The 16,263-nt window shown below is 39.3% G+C and overlaps 1 protein-coding gene across 1 annotated transcript in view; it reads right to left on the bottom strand.

The window, feature by feature from the left end:
• CSE1L (chromosome segregation 1 like) overlaps positions 1-16,263 on the bottom strand; it is a 35,770-nt gene continuing 19,507 nt past the window's right edge. Inside the window, exons 9-25 of the mRNA XM_052650491.1 lie at positions 14,964-15,131; positions 14,733-14,862; positions 13,851-13,916; positions 13,240-13,442; positions 12,722-12,806; positions 11,606-11,667; positions 9,209-9,345; positions 8,056-8,159; positions 6,290-6,387; positions 4,968-5,118; positions 4,613-4,821; positions 4,138-4,235; positions 3,950-4,035; positions 3,346-3,427; positions 1,981-2,127; positions 879-1,110; positions 1-219 (exon numbers count right to left, since the gene is read on the bottom strand). Of these exons, the coding sequence (XP_052506451.1) occupies positions 130-219; positions 879-1,110; positions 1,981-2,127; positions 3,346-3,427; positions 3,950-4,035; positions 4,138-4,235; positions 4,613-4,821; positions 4,968-5,118; positions 6,290-6,387; positions 8,056-8,159; positions 9,209-9,345; positions 11,606-11,667; positions 12,722-12,806; positions 13,240-13,442; positions 13,851-13,916; positions 14,733-14,862; positions 14,964-15,131 (2,148 nt within the window). The 3' untranslated portion in view covers positions 1-129. The remainder of the gene's footprint in view (positions 220-878; positions 1,111-1,980; positions 2,128-3,345; positions 3,428-3,949; positions 4,036-4,137; positions 4,236-4,612; positions 4,822-4,967; positions 5,119-6,289; positions 6,388-8,055; positions 8,160-9,208; positions 9,346-11,605; positions 11,668-12,721; positions 12,807-13,239; positions 13,443-13,850; positions 13,917-14,732; positions 14,863-14,963; positions 15,132-16,263) is intronic.

Genomic DNA, 16,263 nt, shown 5'->3' with positions numbered 1-16,263 from the left:
TTCAGCTTAAAACAACATTTAATAGACAAGTTCAAAAAGAACACGTTCTGTTTTAGTGCAGCTGTGCTCAGATGTCTACACGATGTCCTCAGAAACCATCCTGGACTAAGCCGGTTCAAAAAAGGCAGTTCAAAGCAGCGTCACACTAGCCGCCTGAAGGTATCCCTGGAGATACTGGAGCGCTTCCGCATTGAGGCTGGTGCTCACCATGGAGGGCACCTACAGATGGGAAACAGATGACAGATCTGAAATGTGGACCCACAGGAATCACTGTTTTACTGTTCAGTGTGATAGTGGTGTTATGGTTGCTTAAACCAAGTCCGTTGGTTACTGATGCCTAACGAAGTACTCATGGTGAAATACATGATGCCTAAGGCTTGCTCTCAAATTACTTAGTGAAGGTCTGTAATAAATGAGTATTTATTAGTTTCTAAGTTATGTTCTAAATTTTCCACAATAAAACAATCAAAAATATAGATTTTCCGACAAAATTGGTAAGACTGTTTCTGGCTAATGCAATATAAAGCCATTATTAAATTTACTCTACGGTCTGTCATTTCTGAATAGGTTGCACTTAAAAACATTAATACCTCCATTTTAAAAATGGAAGGGTTATTTCATTCTGGGAAATAAATACATTTCTAGTCAAGGGATTTATCCTCCACTTTGTCTTTACTCCGAAGTCATTTGCACATCATCATAAAGGAAACACAGAGCCTATCACTTAGAGACCTGACTGCAAGTGCCTGCGGCTGACTGTGCTGGAAGGAAGACAGGTGCCTGAGCGGCTGCCCTCAGCGCCACCCCACGGGGGCCTGTGAACCGAGCAGAGCGATTCAGAGAAGGTTAGAGTTCTCCAAGGTGACAAAGACACGCACCCTTCCTGGACAGGCAGTGGACAGCTTGTGCAGCGACTGTGCCAGGTGGATTTTGGGGTTGTTCACCATCTGACCGACAGGGTCGTGCTCCTTTTTCCCAGCAAATGCCAACTGTGAGAAGGCAGTCTGGTATCCTGGGGTATCTTCTATATCAATAAAATGTTCTTCATCAGGGATGGTATCATCCTCGGGTAACTCGAATAGGCCAATCAGAGACTGTAATAAAGGAGTCCTGGATTGGAAGATGACAAGATTTAAGTAACAACCTCTTGGAAGATTTAAGTTATTAATAAAGGAGCAATGTCTTCAGAGACATAAAACTATAGACTCGTGGTCTCAGGAGGAGGAAGGGATCCTTGCGATTAAGATGGACACCAGGGATTTTGTCTAACTGGAAAGCGTTCTTCAATTCTTTGGGCCACAGCATGCCGATGTGCTTTGCCCAGAACTCTCAGTGCTGGCTGTGTGACCCAGGCTAGTTAGAAGGCCATGTGTGTGAAGTCAAATTGAGATTCAATGGTTTTAAGTTAGAAGAAATAAGCTTCAAGTTGTCAGATCATTTGATGGAAGAGGCTGCCTGACTGAAACCGTAAGGGTGAGGCAAGAGGTCAAGAAAAGCTAGGTCGTCATGGAGCCAGACATCAAGCACGCATGTAAGATCTTCTGCCTCATCAGTTTCTCCTTTTAAAGACTTAAGCCAATTTAATGGAGTGAGTGTGTGAAAGCCTTAGAGGTCACCTGGACCAGGGACTCTCAGCAGTCTCTCTAAGGGGTCCATGAATTCCCCCCGAAACTTCCCTGGTGGTCCAGTGGTTAAAACTCTGTGCTTCCACCGCAGGGGGCACAATTTTGATCGCTGGTTGGGGGAACTAGGATCTTACATGCTGCTAAGCATGGCCAAAAGAAATAAAAATAATCAGGAAACAAAATCTTTCTAGGCCCAGAAGAATCCACAAGTCATGTCTTGGATTTGATGGTAGCTACAGAGGTAGCTGAGGTCAAAACCCAATTCTCTTGGCCCCCAAGAGAATAAGCTTGGTTAATTTTGTCATCATAGGGGAAGGAACTGTAATTTCCCCAAACTTCAGAATGGAGTACTTACCACAGTTTGGTGTACTCTGTGTCCATCATTGGGGGACATTCTGTTAGTAATTTGGTTATCCCAACAGCACATATCTTTTTCTCTACATTTCCAGATACTTTCTGAATTTCAGGAATAATGATTTTTTCCAAAACCATTCCAAACATTCTGTTATTCAAAGCAAAATAAATTCACTCAATATTTAATTACAGTAGTCTAACTTATTTACACTCAGTGACTGCTTAGGAATATAATAAAATACAAAAAAAGGGTGCTAATTTTGGTCAACAGAAAGGAAGAGACCTAAAAAAATCAAACTGCTACTCTGACCAACTGCCACCATCCTTTGTGAACACTGCACCGTAAGCTCAAGGGGATTCTCTAGGGCCATTTTTTGGTCTTGCATGTTTTTTTAATTACTCAAGAGATCTTTAAAAAACTAACAGAGCACAGATAAGAAAAGAGAATCATGATCACCTCACTATCCAGCAAAAACCAGTTTTAACATTTTTGGATTATAAACTTTCCAACTTTCTATGCTTACATACCTCTAAGTATGTGAATGTTAAAGGCTGTCTTTTAAATAAATGATTTGGCTAGTGAATGTTGTTGCAAACATCCTGGAATTAAAGTTTTCTGTAATTCTGCATGGTATACAATTCTTAAGTTTATACTTCTGTTATTAAGAATTTATCTTATTAAATTCTTTGAAGTGGAAATGGTAAATATCAAGGCATGTGGACATTCTGATCTCTGGACAAGTATTTTTTGCTCTGTGGAAAGACCATGCTAATTTAGGCGCCATGAGCACCGAGTCAAACTGCTCCTTTCTTCATGACTTCCTATAGCTAGAAAACATATTTTCTGGTACTTCTTAGGTTAATTCATTTTTCACATTTCAATCAATGAGGAATTATTTTTGATTTACTACAGATATCTGTAAGGTTTTTCTCTAAGAAGTTATTTTCTATCATTACTTTACTGCCTTCCTTTCCTAGTAAATGGGTAATGCTGCTTAACTGTATTCTTAATGCATATATACTAAGTCAAGAGCAAAATTTCACTGATCCAAACTATTCGCACTTGAAAAACCACTGTTGGCCTTAACAGAGGAAGGCCCTGGAGACATGCCAGACATCTGACGCAACGTAGAGCCCTGGCTGTAAAGAACACGGCGGGTAGGGGCAGGGGCCTTTAGGAATTAGAAAAATGTTTGCAGGTATTTTCTTCTTTACAGCCCACCGGCACCCCCTGCAAGAATATTTTGGAAACCACAAAGATACTATCACTGCATCAAGAACTATACAGTCATCTATGAAACAGAGACTGAGAGGTCAGATGCTTCGTTTTTAAAAACAGGATGATAAATAATAAAAGCAGACTTACTTTGGTTGTATACCATCAAATATTTCCTGCAGTGCTAGCGCCCCGTATTTTATACAGTACAAATTAATGAAGACTAAGAAACCTGTTGAAAGGAGATAGAGTATCAATACAGAGGACTGCATTAAATAAGCAATCCAGTCAAAGTCTGCCAAACAGTTTGGCATCATTCCTGGCCTTTTAATACAACTTCGCATTAGTTGCTCAGGCATGTCTGACTCTGTGCGACCCCATGGACTGTAGCCCACCAGGCTCCTCTGTCCATGGATTTCCCCGGCAAGAATACTGCTGTGGATTGCCATTTCCTTCTTCAGGGGATCTTCCTTATCCAGGGTTGAACCCACACCTCCTGCATTTGCAGGTGGATTCTTCACCATCTGAGCCACCAGGGACAAAAGGTTTACATATGGTCTCTCTCTGATTTATATTTCTTTATGATTTTTCTATTAAAAATATTTTGATGTTTAAACTTACAAACTAACCTTTGGAGCATAGTATATTGAAAACGACTTAGTTTAGAGAACAGAAGCATCTTAAAATATTTTATATATAACATTTATAAATGATTAAAAAATTTCTGTAGGAAAACTCAAATGACTTTACTTACTCTTGATAAACTTTGTTGTTTTGGAATTCTGAAGTCTTTGGAATAGAAGAATGAAGATTTGCTTTCTGTATTGGTCAACTGACTCACTAAAGAATTGAAGAAAAAAGCAACAAAATAAATCCAGCATTTTTCTGAGTCCCGAACAGAATCCTCAATTAAATGTACAATGAAGCTGTATTCATACTCACGGGGGCATGTGCTCTATTATACTATTTAGAAGATAAAAACCTTGATGGTCATTGGCTTTGGATGCAATCAGCTTCTGGAAGACACCTAGTAACCCAGGCTACAACAAATTAGATTAAATAATAATTAAAGAGGCAAGGATTAATTATTCTGAAAGTAAAACAGGTGATCTATTTTGGAAAAGAGTGCATACTGTAATTATCTAAATAGCATTTTCTCCGTTTGTCTTCTGAAGTATGGGCGGGGGGGGGGGGGGGGGGGATCCCGAATAATAAGCCCGCAATGTTAAGTTTCTAGCAGAGGTAAATAACTAAAGGATACCCAGTTCCAATAAAATGTAAGTTAACATTTTCTACTAATCAATTCCCTTTATAGTAAGTTCATTTTAATATATTTTTAGAAAATTAAAAAGAATCTGCCATCTCTAGTTTCTCAGTTATCTTAAAAATTAGTTATATCAAAATAAATCTGACTCACAATTTTGTCAGCTGCAGCACTTGCTATTGTATTTGAACCTCGTTCTAAGAATGCCTGGAGAAGCCTCACTAGAGCAGGAATATTTCCTGTTCTTTCCCAAAGCACTGGCTGAAGGAGATGAGGAAATAAGGCCATGTAGGATGACGGGATGTCATTTTTGTGTGTTTCCAGAAGCAAAGACATCACTTGAAAGACATACGGAATAAATTCTGTTGACAGAAGTACAAACAGAGCTTTCAGCTTCAGAATTAATGGCTCTGACACAAAAGATACATATCTCTTAGGGCAAATTGCATTTTATAATCACTTGAACAATTTTTAATCAACCAGAAAGAAAATAACTTTCTTTACTTACCTTGTACATCATTTTGTAAAATTTCAGTAAACACCAGAAACAAAGCCTCCTCAAAATTTACAACAGCAGCAGGGTTAGATTTGCAAGTTATTCTTATGGATAAACATATTGCCTCAAACATATAGTGATTAAAGTGAGGTTTGCTTGGGTTCTGAAATTTAAAAAAGAAAAAGAAAAAGCTTATGTCTAATAATCTAATTCACTACCTAAAACACATTTAACCTTACTGAAAACACTATTAAGAAAAAAAACACCAATTATACGAAAAAGCCTAGATGTTCAAATTTTATAGTGACTTGAAAATTCAGAAAATGAAATAGTAATACTAATGCTGGTTTGGACTTTATTTTTAATGGGCAAATGTCTACTTATGAAAAATACTTCAAAGGCACCGGAAGGTGACTGCATGAACCTCAGCTCCCAGTGTTTATAAGGAGCTTTTTCACGCCCGAGTGCTCCCCAGAGCCGTCACTGTAACAGTGATAGAGGAGACGGACGTGTGGGGCCTCAGGCCAATCTCAACTTCTGCAGGCCTCACTATGTCTACACCTGCAGTAGCAATCCCTCAGACCAGCGTCTTTCAATTTTCTCTTTCAACCACAATCCTTTGAAGGGCACCATATAAAGTTGATGAGCTGAAGATGAGCGTAACAGGGCCAGGTCAAAGTGGAGAGACCTTACTCCTCTTTTCTTTCAGCTCCCCAAAACCCAAGTAGGCCCTAGAGGCTTACCCGGGATTCAGTGGAAAAATGATCACTATTCTCAAAGTCTCCCTAATACTTCCTAGGACTTCATCTCCTTTTAATAGAATAATTAACAATAACACATGAATTTTATTGGCTTTAAACCAATTTTTCTTTTCTAAAACTTGGTATTAATATTTAAATATGGATCAAAATATCTGTAAAATTTTTCATCAAAGGAGTGAACTTTATTTTTGGGGAAATGAGTCAGAGAGAAGAGACACGAAAGGACAGTAATCTGAACAGCCTCTTTTGTGTCCCTATGGGGCAAAGCCTACTTCTTCCATCTAAAATTATTTCAGATTGTTTGTACTTTCTCAATTCTCTTCAATGAACACGTTACTTTTTAAAGTGAGAATAAAATGTTTTGAAGTTTCTGAGCTTACACTTAAAGGTGACTGCTGCAATGTCTCCAATCTATGTCACACCCCACACTTTCAGAATCATATATTAACTGCCGGTCAGAAAGAATTCATAGATCTTTCCCTGTCCGACTGATTGCCAAGGAGTTCTGAGGCTCAAACAGTTTGAAGCATTTAGGTTAAAAAGCAACCGCACTTTCAAAACTGGCTCTGTTACCTTACTAACAGCTAACAGCTTCTGTGTGAGCTGAGTGATGAGAGTAGGGATGTAGGGGATTATGGCTTCCTGCAGGAGGGAAAAACTTCTCATGATAGCTGTAAAATACAAGAAGAGCAGAAACAAACAGTTTAGTTAAACCTCAGAATAACACTTGTTAGGGGGAGAAAAAAGTCTTCTGAGTCATAAAATAAAATATTAAGACTCCGAAACAACCCTCAGATAGCTCTCCACATTTAAAAATAATCTAAAATTTCCCTTCCTTTTAAAATCAGGCAACACAATTTATGTATTCATGTTATTTCCAGAAGGCTTAAGGAACAGTAAGAAATAATGAAGTGACTAAAGAGGCAGGTAAAGCAGAGGGGAGTGAAGCAGGAGATGGACACAGAGAGCAGCAGGGGAAGGGAGTTTCCTCCATCAGCAACCAGGGGCATGGAGTTTTGCCTAGAGTCTACTGGAAATATCACAGCCCACCACAAGCTGAAACATAAGGCCACCTGCCCATCTTCCCACAAGAGACTAGGAGTCTGAGAAAAATCCAGAAATACACATCAAGCAATAGAGGGCCCATGTTGTGAAATTAACTGTTCATTAACAGACACCCAAAACACACTGGGCAGCGGAGATAAATACATTATTAGGCTAAAACTATATAATGGCTGTTTCTACACAAATGGAATAGACATTTACTAAGCAGAGCATCTACGATATGCCAGGTGCACAGAACAGAAAGTTCTCCTCTTTCCTCCTAAACTTTGCTGTGATGCCAAAGGCTCACCCTCCAAGTAGCTAAGCACTCCCTATCCTGCAGCTCAGCTTAGACACCACTTGCTAGAAAGCCGAGGTTACAGGATGGGTCAGCGTCCCTCCACTGGGCTGCCACAGAATCCCTGCGTTCACTCATGCAACAGTCTTTACTGGGAAGCTGGTACATGCTACATACACGCTCCTGCACACCCTAGCAACACAGCAATGAAGACCACGGACCAGTCGGCTGCCTCAAAAAATGGCCATTGAACAACAGTAGTTACAAATCACTGTAGGGAGAAATACAGTGCTGAAAACACAAATACACCTAGATACACACTTACAAACAGAAACACATGCACACCCACCCACGCATCCACCTAAGGGTTCTGACCGGCCAAGCCAGAGGCACTGGGAACAGTTTCTTTGACAAGCATTTCCTGCTGCTGCTGCTGCTCAATTGCTTCAGTCCTGTCTAACTCTGTGCAACCCTAGGGACAGCAGCCCACCAGGCTCCTCTGTCCACGGGATTCCCTGGGCCAAGAATCCTGGAATGAGTTGCCATTTCCTTCTCCAAAGCATTTCCTCTGTGTCATATAAACTGTGCTGGACCCTTGGAATGTCCCAGAACTGATGCCTACAGCTAGCTCCTACTTCCTCGGCAGTGGTGTCTATGAAGGCAGATCTGTGTGGGGTCCATAAGACACACCCAGGTTTCACACCCAGACCTAGCAGAGCATGCTGTCAATAAATGTGGTCCCAGCTCATCTCTGCCCTCGAGAACGTCAGTCAAGGAAAAGAAAAAAGGAGCTTGATACCTTTTCTTTAATAAGAGGAGTTCCGTATCAAGTTAGGGTAAAACTTTCTCTTCAAACACTGTTAATAGTATTTCTCATTTAAAAATATCTAAACCTATCAAATTCTCAATATAACCTGAACTACAACTCAGTGTTGACCACCCCTGCAGTCTATGAAATGAGATACTTAAGAGTCTGTATACCAGGGAAATGGCCTACCTTTCATAATATATTCATTTTCTGAAGAGCCAGGAAGTGTGAGAGCTTTGAAAAGGTTTGTTAGCAGAATCTCAACAAACGGTGCGATTTCTGCAGCTGTAAAGCTATAGATGAAAAAAGAGCTTTCAGTCACCACCAACTCTTGAGTGTCACTCTGGAATACCCTTGGCAACTACTAAATCACACTTCTTGGCATAAAGCGAGCCATCTCCCACCACAGACAGCTTAGGAAAAGATTTCTTTTACATATGATCACGTTAAGTTCCTCAGAAGGCATGTCTGAGACCAAACACAATTGGTCATAACTAGTTTACACCTGTCAACTAGTCCCTGTTGAGAACGGAACTTGGACCCTCAATCATCTAGCTTTCCAGGAGGCGGAGGAAGTTCAGAACTCTTTTCTGCATAAATTCTGAGCCTGAAGACAGTACTGTCTTAACTCACCTCAAAGGATAACCTTTTAACCCTTAACTAGCCACTGAGTGTATCTGGACTTCAAGTCCTTGAAGAAAAGAACCCAGAATGCTTTCCATCTCAGTTTTCAAGAAATAACACTGTTGAAGAAAGGCCTGAAAGGCATGGAGACCATCCAACCCCCCCTTCTTTTTATCCTTGGAATAGGCCTCAAGAGCCACTACCTTGAACCCCAGAGAATTACTTTCACTCAGCTGTCTCTTGTCTCAGCACTAAGTAAGATGACAAGAACAGCCAGGTCAAAGGGCTACTACCCAGTATTCCCTTAACCAAGGCCTACTTCTGAGATGCCTTCTGAATAACCATTTTACTTTTCATCTCATAGACATTATGGACATTTTAACTTACCACATTTCTCTCTTTGCCTTGGCTGCTAGAGGATTCCACATAAAATTCCTGACTTTGTTTATTATACAGGATCCTAGGACAAACCTCTCTTAATTAGCCTCACACCCAGTTCTTTTCCTTTGCTCCAATCTCCTCCACTTACCTTCACTGTCATTAACATAGCTACTCTGGCATGCAGTCTCAAATCCTTTCCGAATGAGACACAGTATAAATGACATATTCACGTTTACTTCTCTAACTTCTAATGAAATTACGACTACACTGAGCTATCTCTAACCAGTACCGATGGTCTGCAGCCCAAGATGAAAAAATATACACATCAAATACTTACAGAGTGGCGCTGTTAGGCCCTCTCATAGTAAACAGTCTCTCAAGAGCATGTGCTGCGTAAGTATGAACAACAATGCTTTCAGCCTGAAGATGACTGATTAAGAGGGGAATAGAGACTAGCAGATGCTCTTTTGGTACCTGAAAAACACAACAACACATACGCCATAACTCATTGACCATCTCTGAGTAAAAGCCAACTGGAAGAGAGTGCTTTGCTGGCTCTAAAAAGTTAGAACCTAATTTTAGAGATTAGTTAGAATCTGATTCTAATTTCCAGCAACTATTATAATGGAGATTCGATGATATGATACGGGTGAGAAATCAAAACTTCTTCCTCCAAGCAATGGTTCAACTCACATTCACTTTTCCAACCAACTCTCTAGCTCTGAGCATGAAACTATGACCTTAGGGTGAAAAAACTCATGGAGCAGCAGCCTGATTTACCTGCTCTTAGGAACTGTACTTCCCACTAGGAAGTTTCTTAGAAAAACCACTCAAGCTCTTTGTGCCTCACTTTCTCTTCTTTAAAAAACAAAGTGGAGCGGGGAGGCATAAACATAAGCATACTACTCTTCACTAAAAACTTCTAAAAGTTGAGAATATCTAAGATCCCACAAGCCATGTGGTGCAGCCAAAAAAGAAAAAATGGAGAAAAATGGTGTTCAGCATACTCTCTTCTGCGTAGGAGAGCGGGAAATATAGAAACAGATATAGGACAATTTTAGGTTATATTTTCAAAATTAAGTAATGGAAACATAAACCAAAATTCAGTGAAAAACGGTTACCTTCAGGAAGAGAGAAGGAACAGGGAGGAAAGCTAGACCTTTCTGAATGTACCTCGCCTGACTCTGGAGGCATGGACAGTACCTTTCTCAGGCCTTCCGCCAAAAAAGAAAACCCCACAAAGTAGGAAGCTAATTATTTATCAAGTTAGTGGCAAAAATGCAGAATAATTCCAAGTTGTTTTAAACAGTTATTTCTTGACTATCCATCCAATAGGATAATATGCTAAGGATATAAGATACACAAAGAAATCAAATGGCACTCTGCAGTATTCCTTTGGTGATAATATCGGTTTTACTTATTTCCCAGCTCTCTTCATGAAAAAGCCTAGAATCAGTTTCCCCAGCATCTAGATTATGGTCTCTAAATAACATTTCCCACCTTTAAGGGCAGCAAACTCAGGTCTGGAACAGGAAATATACAAGATGAACCTGAAATATTGTCATATATGAAAGAAAAGAAGCTGCTAAAAAGTTACTAAATTTGTGTCAAGAAGACACAGGAAGGGACATATGTATACCTATGGGTGATTTATGTTGATGTACAGCAGAAACCAACACAATACTATAAAGCAATTATCCTCCAATTAAAAAAAAAGAAGAAGAAGAAGAAACGAAACCCTACATAATGGGGGCCCTACTGGGCAAAGATGACACCAGAGAGCCAACAAATAAATTCCACTTGTCTTCTGGAGGCTGGTGAGGCACCAAACTCACCACTCTGAACTTATAAAGGGGAAAAACATGGGGAAGGAAATGGCAACCCACTCCAGTATCATTGCCTGGAAAATCTCATGGACAGAGGAACCTGGTGAGCTGCAGTCCATGGGGTCGCAAAGAGGTGGGCATGACTGAGCGACTAACACTTAGAGAACAAAGAAAACAAAGAAGATCAGCAATTTTGTGTGATTTGCCTTTAGGCTCCTAATGGCTTGGCTGGAATTTAAGATAAGAAAGTTGGATAACACTGAGCAGGGGCAAATTGCTCCTAAGGTTTTCTAAATAGATTTTGTAGTCTTTGTTACTTAAAAGGTGGGGAGGGGACACACAAACATGTATCCCGTTTTCCCCATTCAAATTGGTAATTAATCTATGAGACAGTAATGTTGGTTGTGCAAAAGAATAAACATATTAAAAACCACACAAGTATACATTTAAAAATGGTGAATTCTATATTGAGATTACCTATATCTCAAAAAATGTGATCATCACTCTTAACCTCACATTAGAAATACAGGGAACAGAGAAACAAGAGGTAAATTATACCACTGATGATGCAATCAGCCAAAGGTAGAATGAGAAACTCTACAAGGTAAATGACAGGTTTCTCAAAAAAAAAGGGGGGGTGTTGCATAGGAAAGGGGAAGAAGGACCCCTCTGTTGTAAACTAAGGGACATGAGACATAACAACCGTAAGCAATGTATAAACAGTATTTTTGAGAAACGGAGAAAAATTAATCACGGCCTAGTATCCTAAGTTCTTAAGGAGATATTGTTAATTTTGTTAGATGTGGATATCAAATATGACTGCACAGTAGAAGGGAAGAGAAGCTGTTATAGAATAAAGCTCTTAAGAGAGTAAGTGGCATGTAACATATAAATGAAAAGCTACTTACTTGATTTCTAAAAATCATAATGTATTTGATGCCATCAGCTTTAAGAACAGGAAATTCATTTACTATTGAAAGAAATAAAAAGTCACAGTTATTTAACTGTTACTCTCAAATCAGTCACAATATTATCAGATTTTAAAAACATGGTTCTGGTAAGCAAATGTCAAGTAATTAAAGCTTAGTTAATTATATAATGATCTACCACACAACTATTACTTCTGGTAAGTTTATGAATAATTCTATTTTTTTCACCTTTACCTTTAATTTTCACTACAAAGGAACACATATTACTTATATAATTCAACAAAAATTATTTGGGCCACGGGAAATAATGACAGCATCTCTTCCCAGAACCGAAGCTATTCTGAATCAGGAGCAAGGCTCTCCAGATAAGCTTACATGAGCAGTGGGAAGCACGCTGACTAGTGAAAGGGACAGAATATCGGGTGGTTGTCAAAGCTCTTGAAGTGACAGTGACGAGGGAGTCCTCTATGTTATGCCCACTGTGCAGTGACTGTAAGTCTCCACAACTTTACATCTGTCTGTCTGTCTTGCTTAACATACTTTCATAAACATATGAAAGTATCCTGAGCATCTATTAGTCTCAAGTGTTTTAAACTTACTTCCATTTTTATGAATTCATTTTTTTTAAGTTTAATTTTATTTTTGGCCATGTTGTGAGCTCTTAATTCCCTGACCAGGTATCGAACCCAGGACCTCAGCACTGAAGCACAGAGTACCAACCACTTGACCACCAGGAAATTCCCAAGAGTTCTTTTTTTTTTTAAATGAGAAGGAAAACAGAAACCAAAGTATGACTTCTAGTGTGAAATTATTAGGATAACAAAGCTGAGTGACAATTCAGTCTCACCTGTTCCTATTTTCCTTCTATATAAGCAACATTTTCTTTAGGGAAAGTTAATTTCACCTGGGCAAGATGGAAGGCAACTGTTTGAAATTTTATCCAACAGAAGTAACTGCAAGGATAGGAGCCACTGTTTTCAGTATCATGAATGATACAGAGCCAAGACAGCATTCATTTGGTAGTTTAAAATACCAGTGCACATAAGAATTACAGGTACACTGTAAGTTGTATTAAAAACATTTCACAAAACTCACCATTAGCTGATTTTAAATCAGGGAGAATGTGATTCACGAAGAATTCAGTCAGGTTTACAAGCTCATTTGCTTGTGTAATCCCATGCTAAAAAACAAATTCGTAACAGTAACATGAACTGCCTGTATAAATCCACCACAATGGAAATTTAGGCAGCTTTAGAAAACCAGGTTAAAGATGGAGATAAATACTTCAAAACATAAACTGCTTACATATAAAATAAGACTGGTTTAACAGATAATAAAGAAACTTCCCTAAATTAAAGAACAGCTAAATGTAAGCTTAGCAAGTCTCCTGTACTGAGTCTTGCCTAAAGAAACAAGTGCACCATCTACACTGTGGTCTATGAGAAATGTGTAAGTAATACATCAATGTAAAGTCATTTCTGGAGACTACGAATTCTAATCAGAACATCACCTACCAGAGCAGGCTACATAACCAGAAATACATCCCTTCTTTTTGACTTCTGCGCTAAAGGACAACTATGTTTTGGAAACAAAAACAGACTGAAAAGAGTCACCTTCTGTGTTTGGGCTTTCGATGCCAAAGATGTCACCAGGTAAATGGCTGCGTCTTTGTGTTTCCAGTTGACAGATGGATTTTTGGCATATTCCTGCAGCATGGAATTAACATAACCAGAGAAGATTCCTGTCACGGGTCCCTCAAAAAACTTGCATAATCCTCGAACTAGATCACAAGCAGCCCTGCGTCTAGTATCAATATCTACAAAATCAAAGGGAAATACATCATGGGAGAAAGAAGCAACCACCAACCAACTGGTCAAGTTTTTAAGAAAACAAATTCCATCTAATAGCTATAAGCAACAAAAAACAATGAAAAAAATTCTCTCCCCACAAACAAAAAATGATAATGAAACTAAAAGATCATAGTATGATAAATACTAATAAGTATATAAAAAAAGAGAAGACAAATGATTTAACATCTGATACTTTGATATAGCTCATATAAGGGCTGCTTTTTACCACGCTCAAGTTGAAGAAGGAAAACAGTTCTCCAGAAAAAGACAGCTGAAATGACACTTACCCTGACTCCCTTACTTCCCCGTATCTATCAAAAAAGAGCAAGTTCAACACTGGTTCCTAAGAGACCAACAGATAAAAATCAACATACCAGATCCTTCCAGATCTCTTCTTATGTACTCCTCAGAATTATCTTCAAAGGCTTCTTCATCAGCAGCTGCAAAAGCAAGATGACATTCAGGTCACCTCTTACAAGACACGGCAAGTCATTCTAGCTTTACAGTTGGGTATGCAGAAGAACACGTGGAACCACCGTGTTTTACAGCAAAGTGTTCTTTCCCAAACAATGATTATTTCACATATTCCTATTAATTGTTCTTAGAGCAGTAAATGCTACCCTGAAAGCTTAGGTAACAGGTAATTTACACAACTGTGAGACAGGCTCACTGTTTTAATGTGAGCGTCCACAGAACCGCACTTTATCACCAACTTTCACAAGTGCTGGAGATCAATACAGGGAGGCCAGCTCTTTATTCTGACAAGTAAAGACATTAAACAACCGCCTAACCACTACCATCACCATTATTTCAGAAAAGTCACTTCAACACCGAAACAAGTAGGACAGTATCAGATAAAGATCTGTCCTTTAAATACGGTTTTATGAAAAGGAAAGGAAATAGAACCCCATGTTACACTTTTATTTCCTCATTCTGTTCCAGACTGAATGATCTAATGACTGCTCTTCCTACTCATAAGAAAGACATTCTGTAAAAACAGACTCTGAGGACTATTTTAACCTTAAAGCACGAACTAGGTGGGCTTCAGTTCTGTGTTTAAAAGCCATCAATCACTTCTAGTCTCAAGCCAGCTACTCAAAACCAGCTTTGGCCTCGGTTAAATACTAGATCCAATAGAACATAGACTGAATCTGTTACAAAAAGCAGCACAGAGAAGACTTCTTACATTCACACTAACATATTCTTTTTAAAAACGAGCTTTCAATTAATCTCCTGAAAAAGCTTTCCACAATTACCTCTAAATTCCATGTTAGGCACAATAACCTTTTCACAGATACTTGTCAGCGTGTTCTGGTCCTCAAAGAGATTCTTATAGTGAGGTCTCTCACAAACTGAAGCCAGAAACTGAATTGCATTACTTACCAACTGGAATAAAACACAAAAATAAACATATTTAAGAGCAAACTGAACCATTTACTTCATGGGGGAGGGAAGGGATGCCTTAATTGTCTCCACCATCATCTTACCAAGTCATATTTAACCTCTTGACCTGTTGTAACTAGTAAATTCCAGATGGCTGTGACAAAACGAGGCAGGTATCGCTGAAACTCTTCATCGTATTTTTGTGCATAAAGTGCAGCATTATCACAAATCTGGGATTTTAAGAGCTCCAGTAAGCCTGCTTCCTCTTCATCCTCACATAAGAGAAAACAGAAAACTCAAACATACAACTTCAATGCTACCATAAACATGGACAGCAGCCAAACTCTTCAAAAATCATAAATTCAAAGTGCTGTAAACACATCTATGCCACTGCAAATTTGTTCACCTGGTCTTTCAAGTAAATAAAATATGAAAATGCTTCTTATTTATTCATCAATGAGAAGAGTTATCAAAAGTTTTCTAGTTAAATAAAGCCCTTTCTTCTGGTTGCTGAATTACAAAATATTTATGTATTAAACTGAAAATAATATATTCCTTAAAAAATCTGAGTAATAAACATCAATAATATCACACTCCCATTTCTAACATAGTCTTGCTATCTCTCAAAAGGTTCTCATTTTCAAATATATTAAAATGTGTTCTCTTCCCCGTAAGTTAATACTATAACATTCTCACAAATAATAGTTTGCTCCTCTGTCCAGGGGATTTCCCAGGCCAGAGTACTGGAATGGGTTTTCATTTCCTACTCCAGGGGATCTTCCTGACCCTGGGATCAAACCCAGGTCTCCTATATTGGCAGGCAGATTCTTTACTATTGTGCCACCTGAAAGTGAAGTCGCTCAGTTGTGTCCGTCTCTTTGCAACCCCATGGACTGCAGCCTACCAGTCTCCTCAGTCCATGGAATTTTCCAGGCAAGAATACTGGAGTGGGTTCCCATTTCTTTCTCCAGGGGATCTTCCCGACCCAGGGATCAAACCTGGGTCTCCCGCATTGCAGGCAGACGCTCTACTGTCTGAGCCATCAGGGAAGCCCTGTGAAGGCGGAGGGCATGGCCACCCCCTCCAGCATTCTCGCCTGGAGAATCCCACGGACACAGGAGCCAGGCGGGCTACAGTCCATGGGGTCGCAGAGAGTCGGATGTGACTGAGTGACTAACACTTTCACGTTTACTGTAAAATGTTAAACCACCAACTAAAGCAGGGGTCAATCTGCTGCCTAATTTCTGAAGTACAGTTTTATTAAAACCCAGCTACACTCATTCTTTGTTTTCATTTATACAACTTATAGTATTGCCCATGGCCGCTTTCAACTACAACTGCAGAGCTGAGCACATAGTGTCCAAGTCTAAAATACCTGGACCTTTATAGGAAAAGTCTGCCAGC

Source organism: Budorcas taxicolor, chromosome 13, assembly GCF_023091745.1.
Source record: "Budorcas taxicolor isolate Tak-1 chromosome 13, Takin1.1, whole genome shotgun sequence".
NCBI classification, from domain to species: domain Eukaryota; kingdom Metazoa; phylum Chordata; class Mammalia; order Artiodactyla; family Bovidae; genus Budorcas; species Budorcas taxicolor.
The sequence above is the reverse complement of the archived record's forward strand: the minus strand, read 5'-3'. Positions and strand labels throughout refer to the sequence as shown.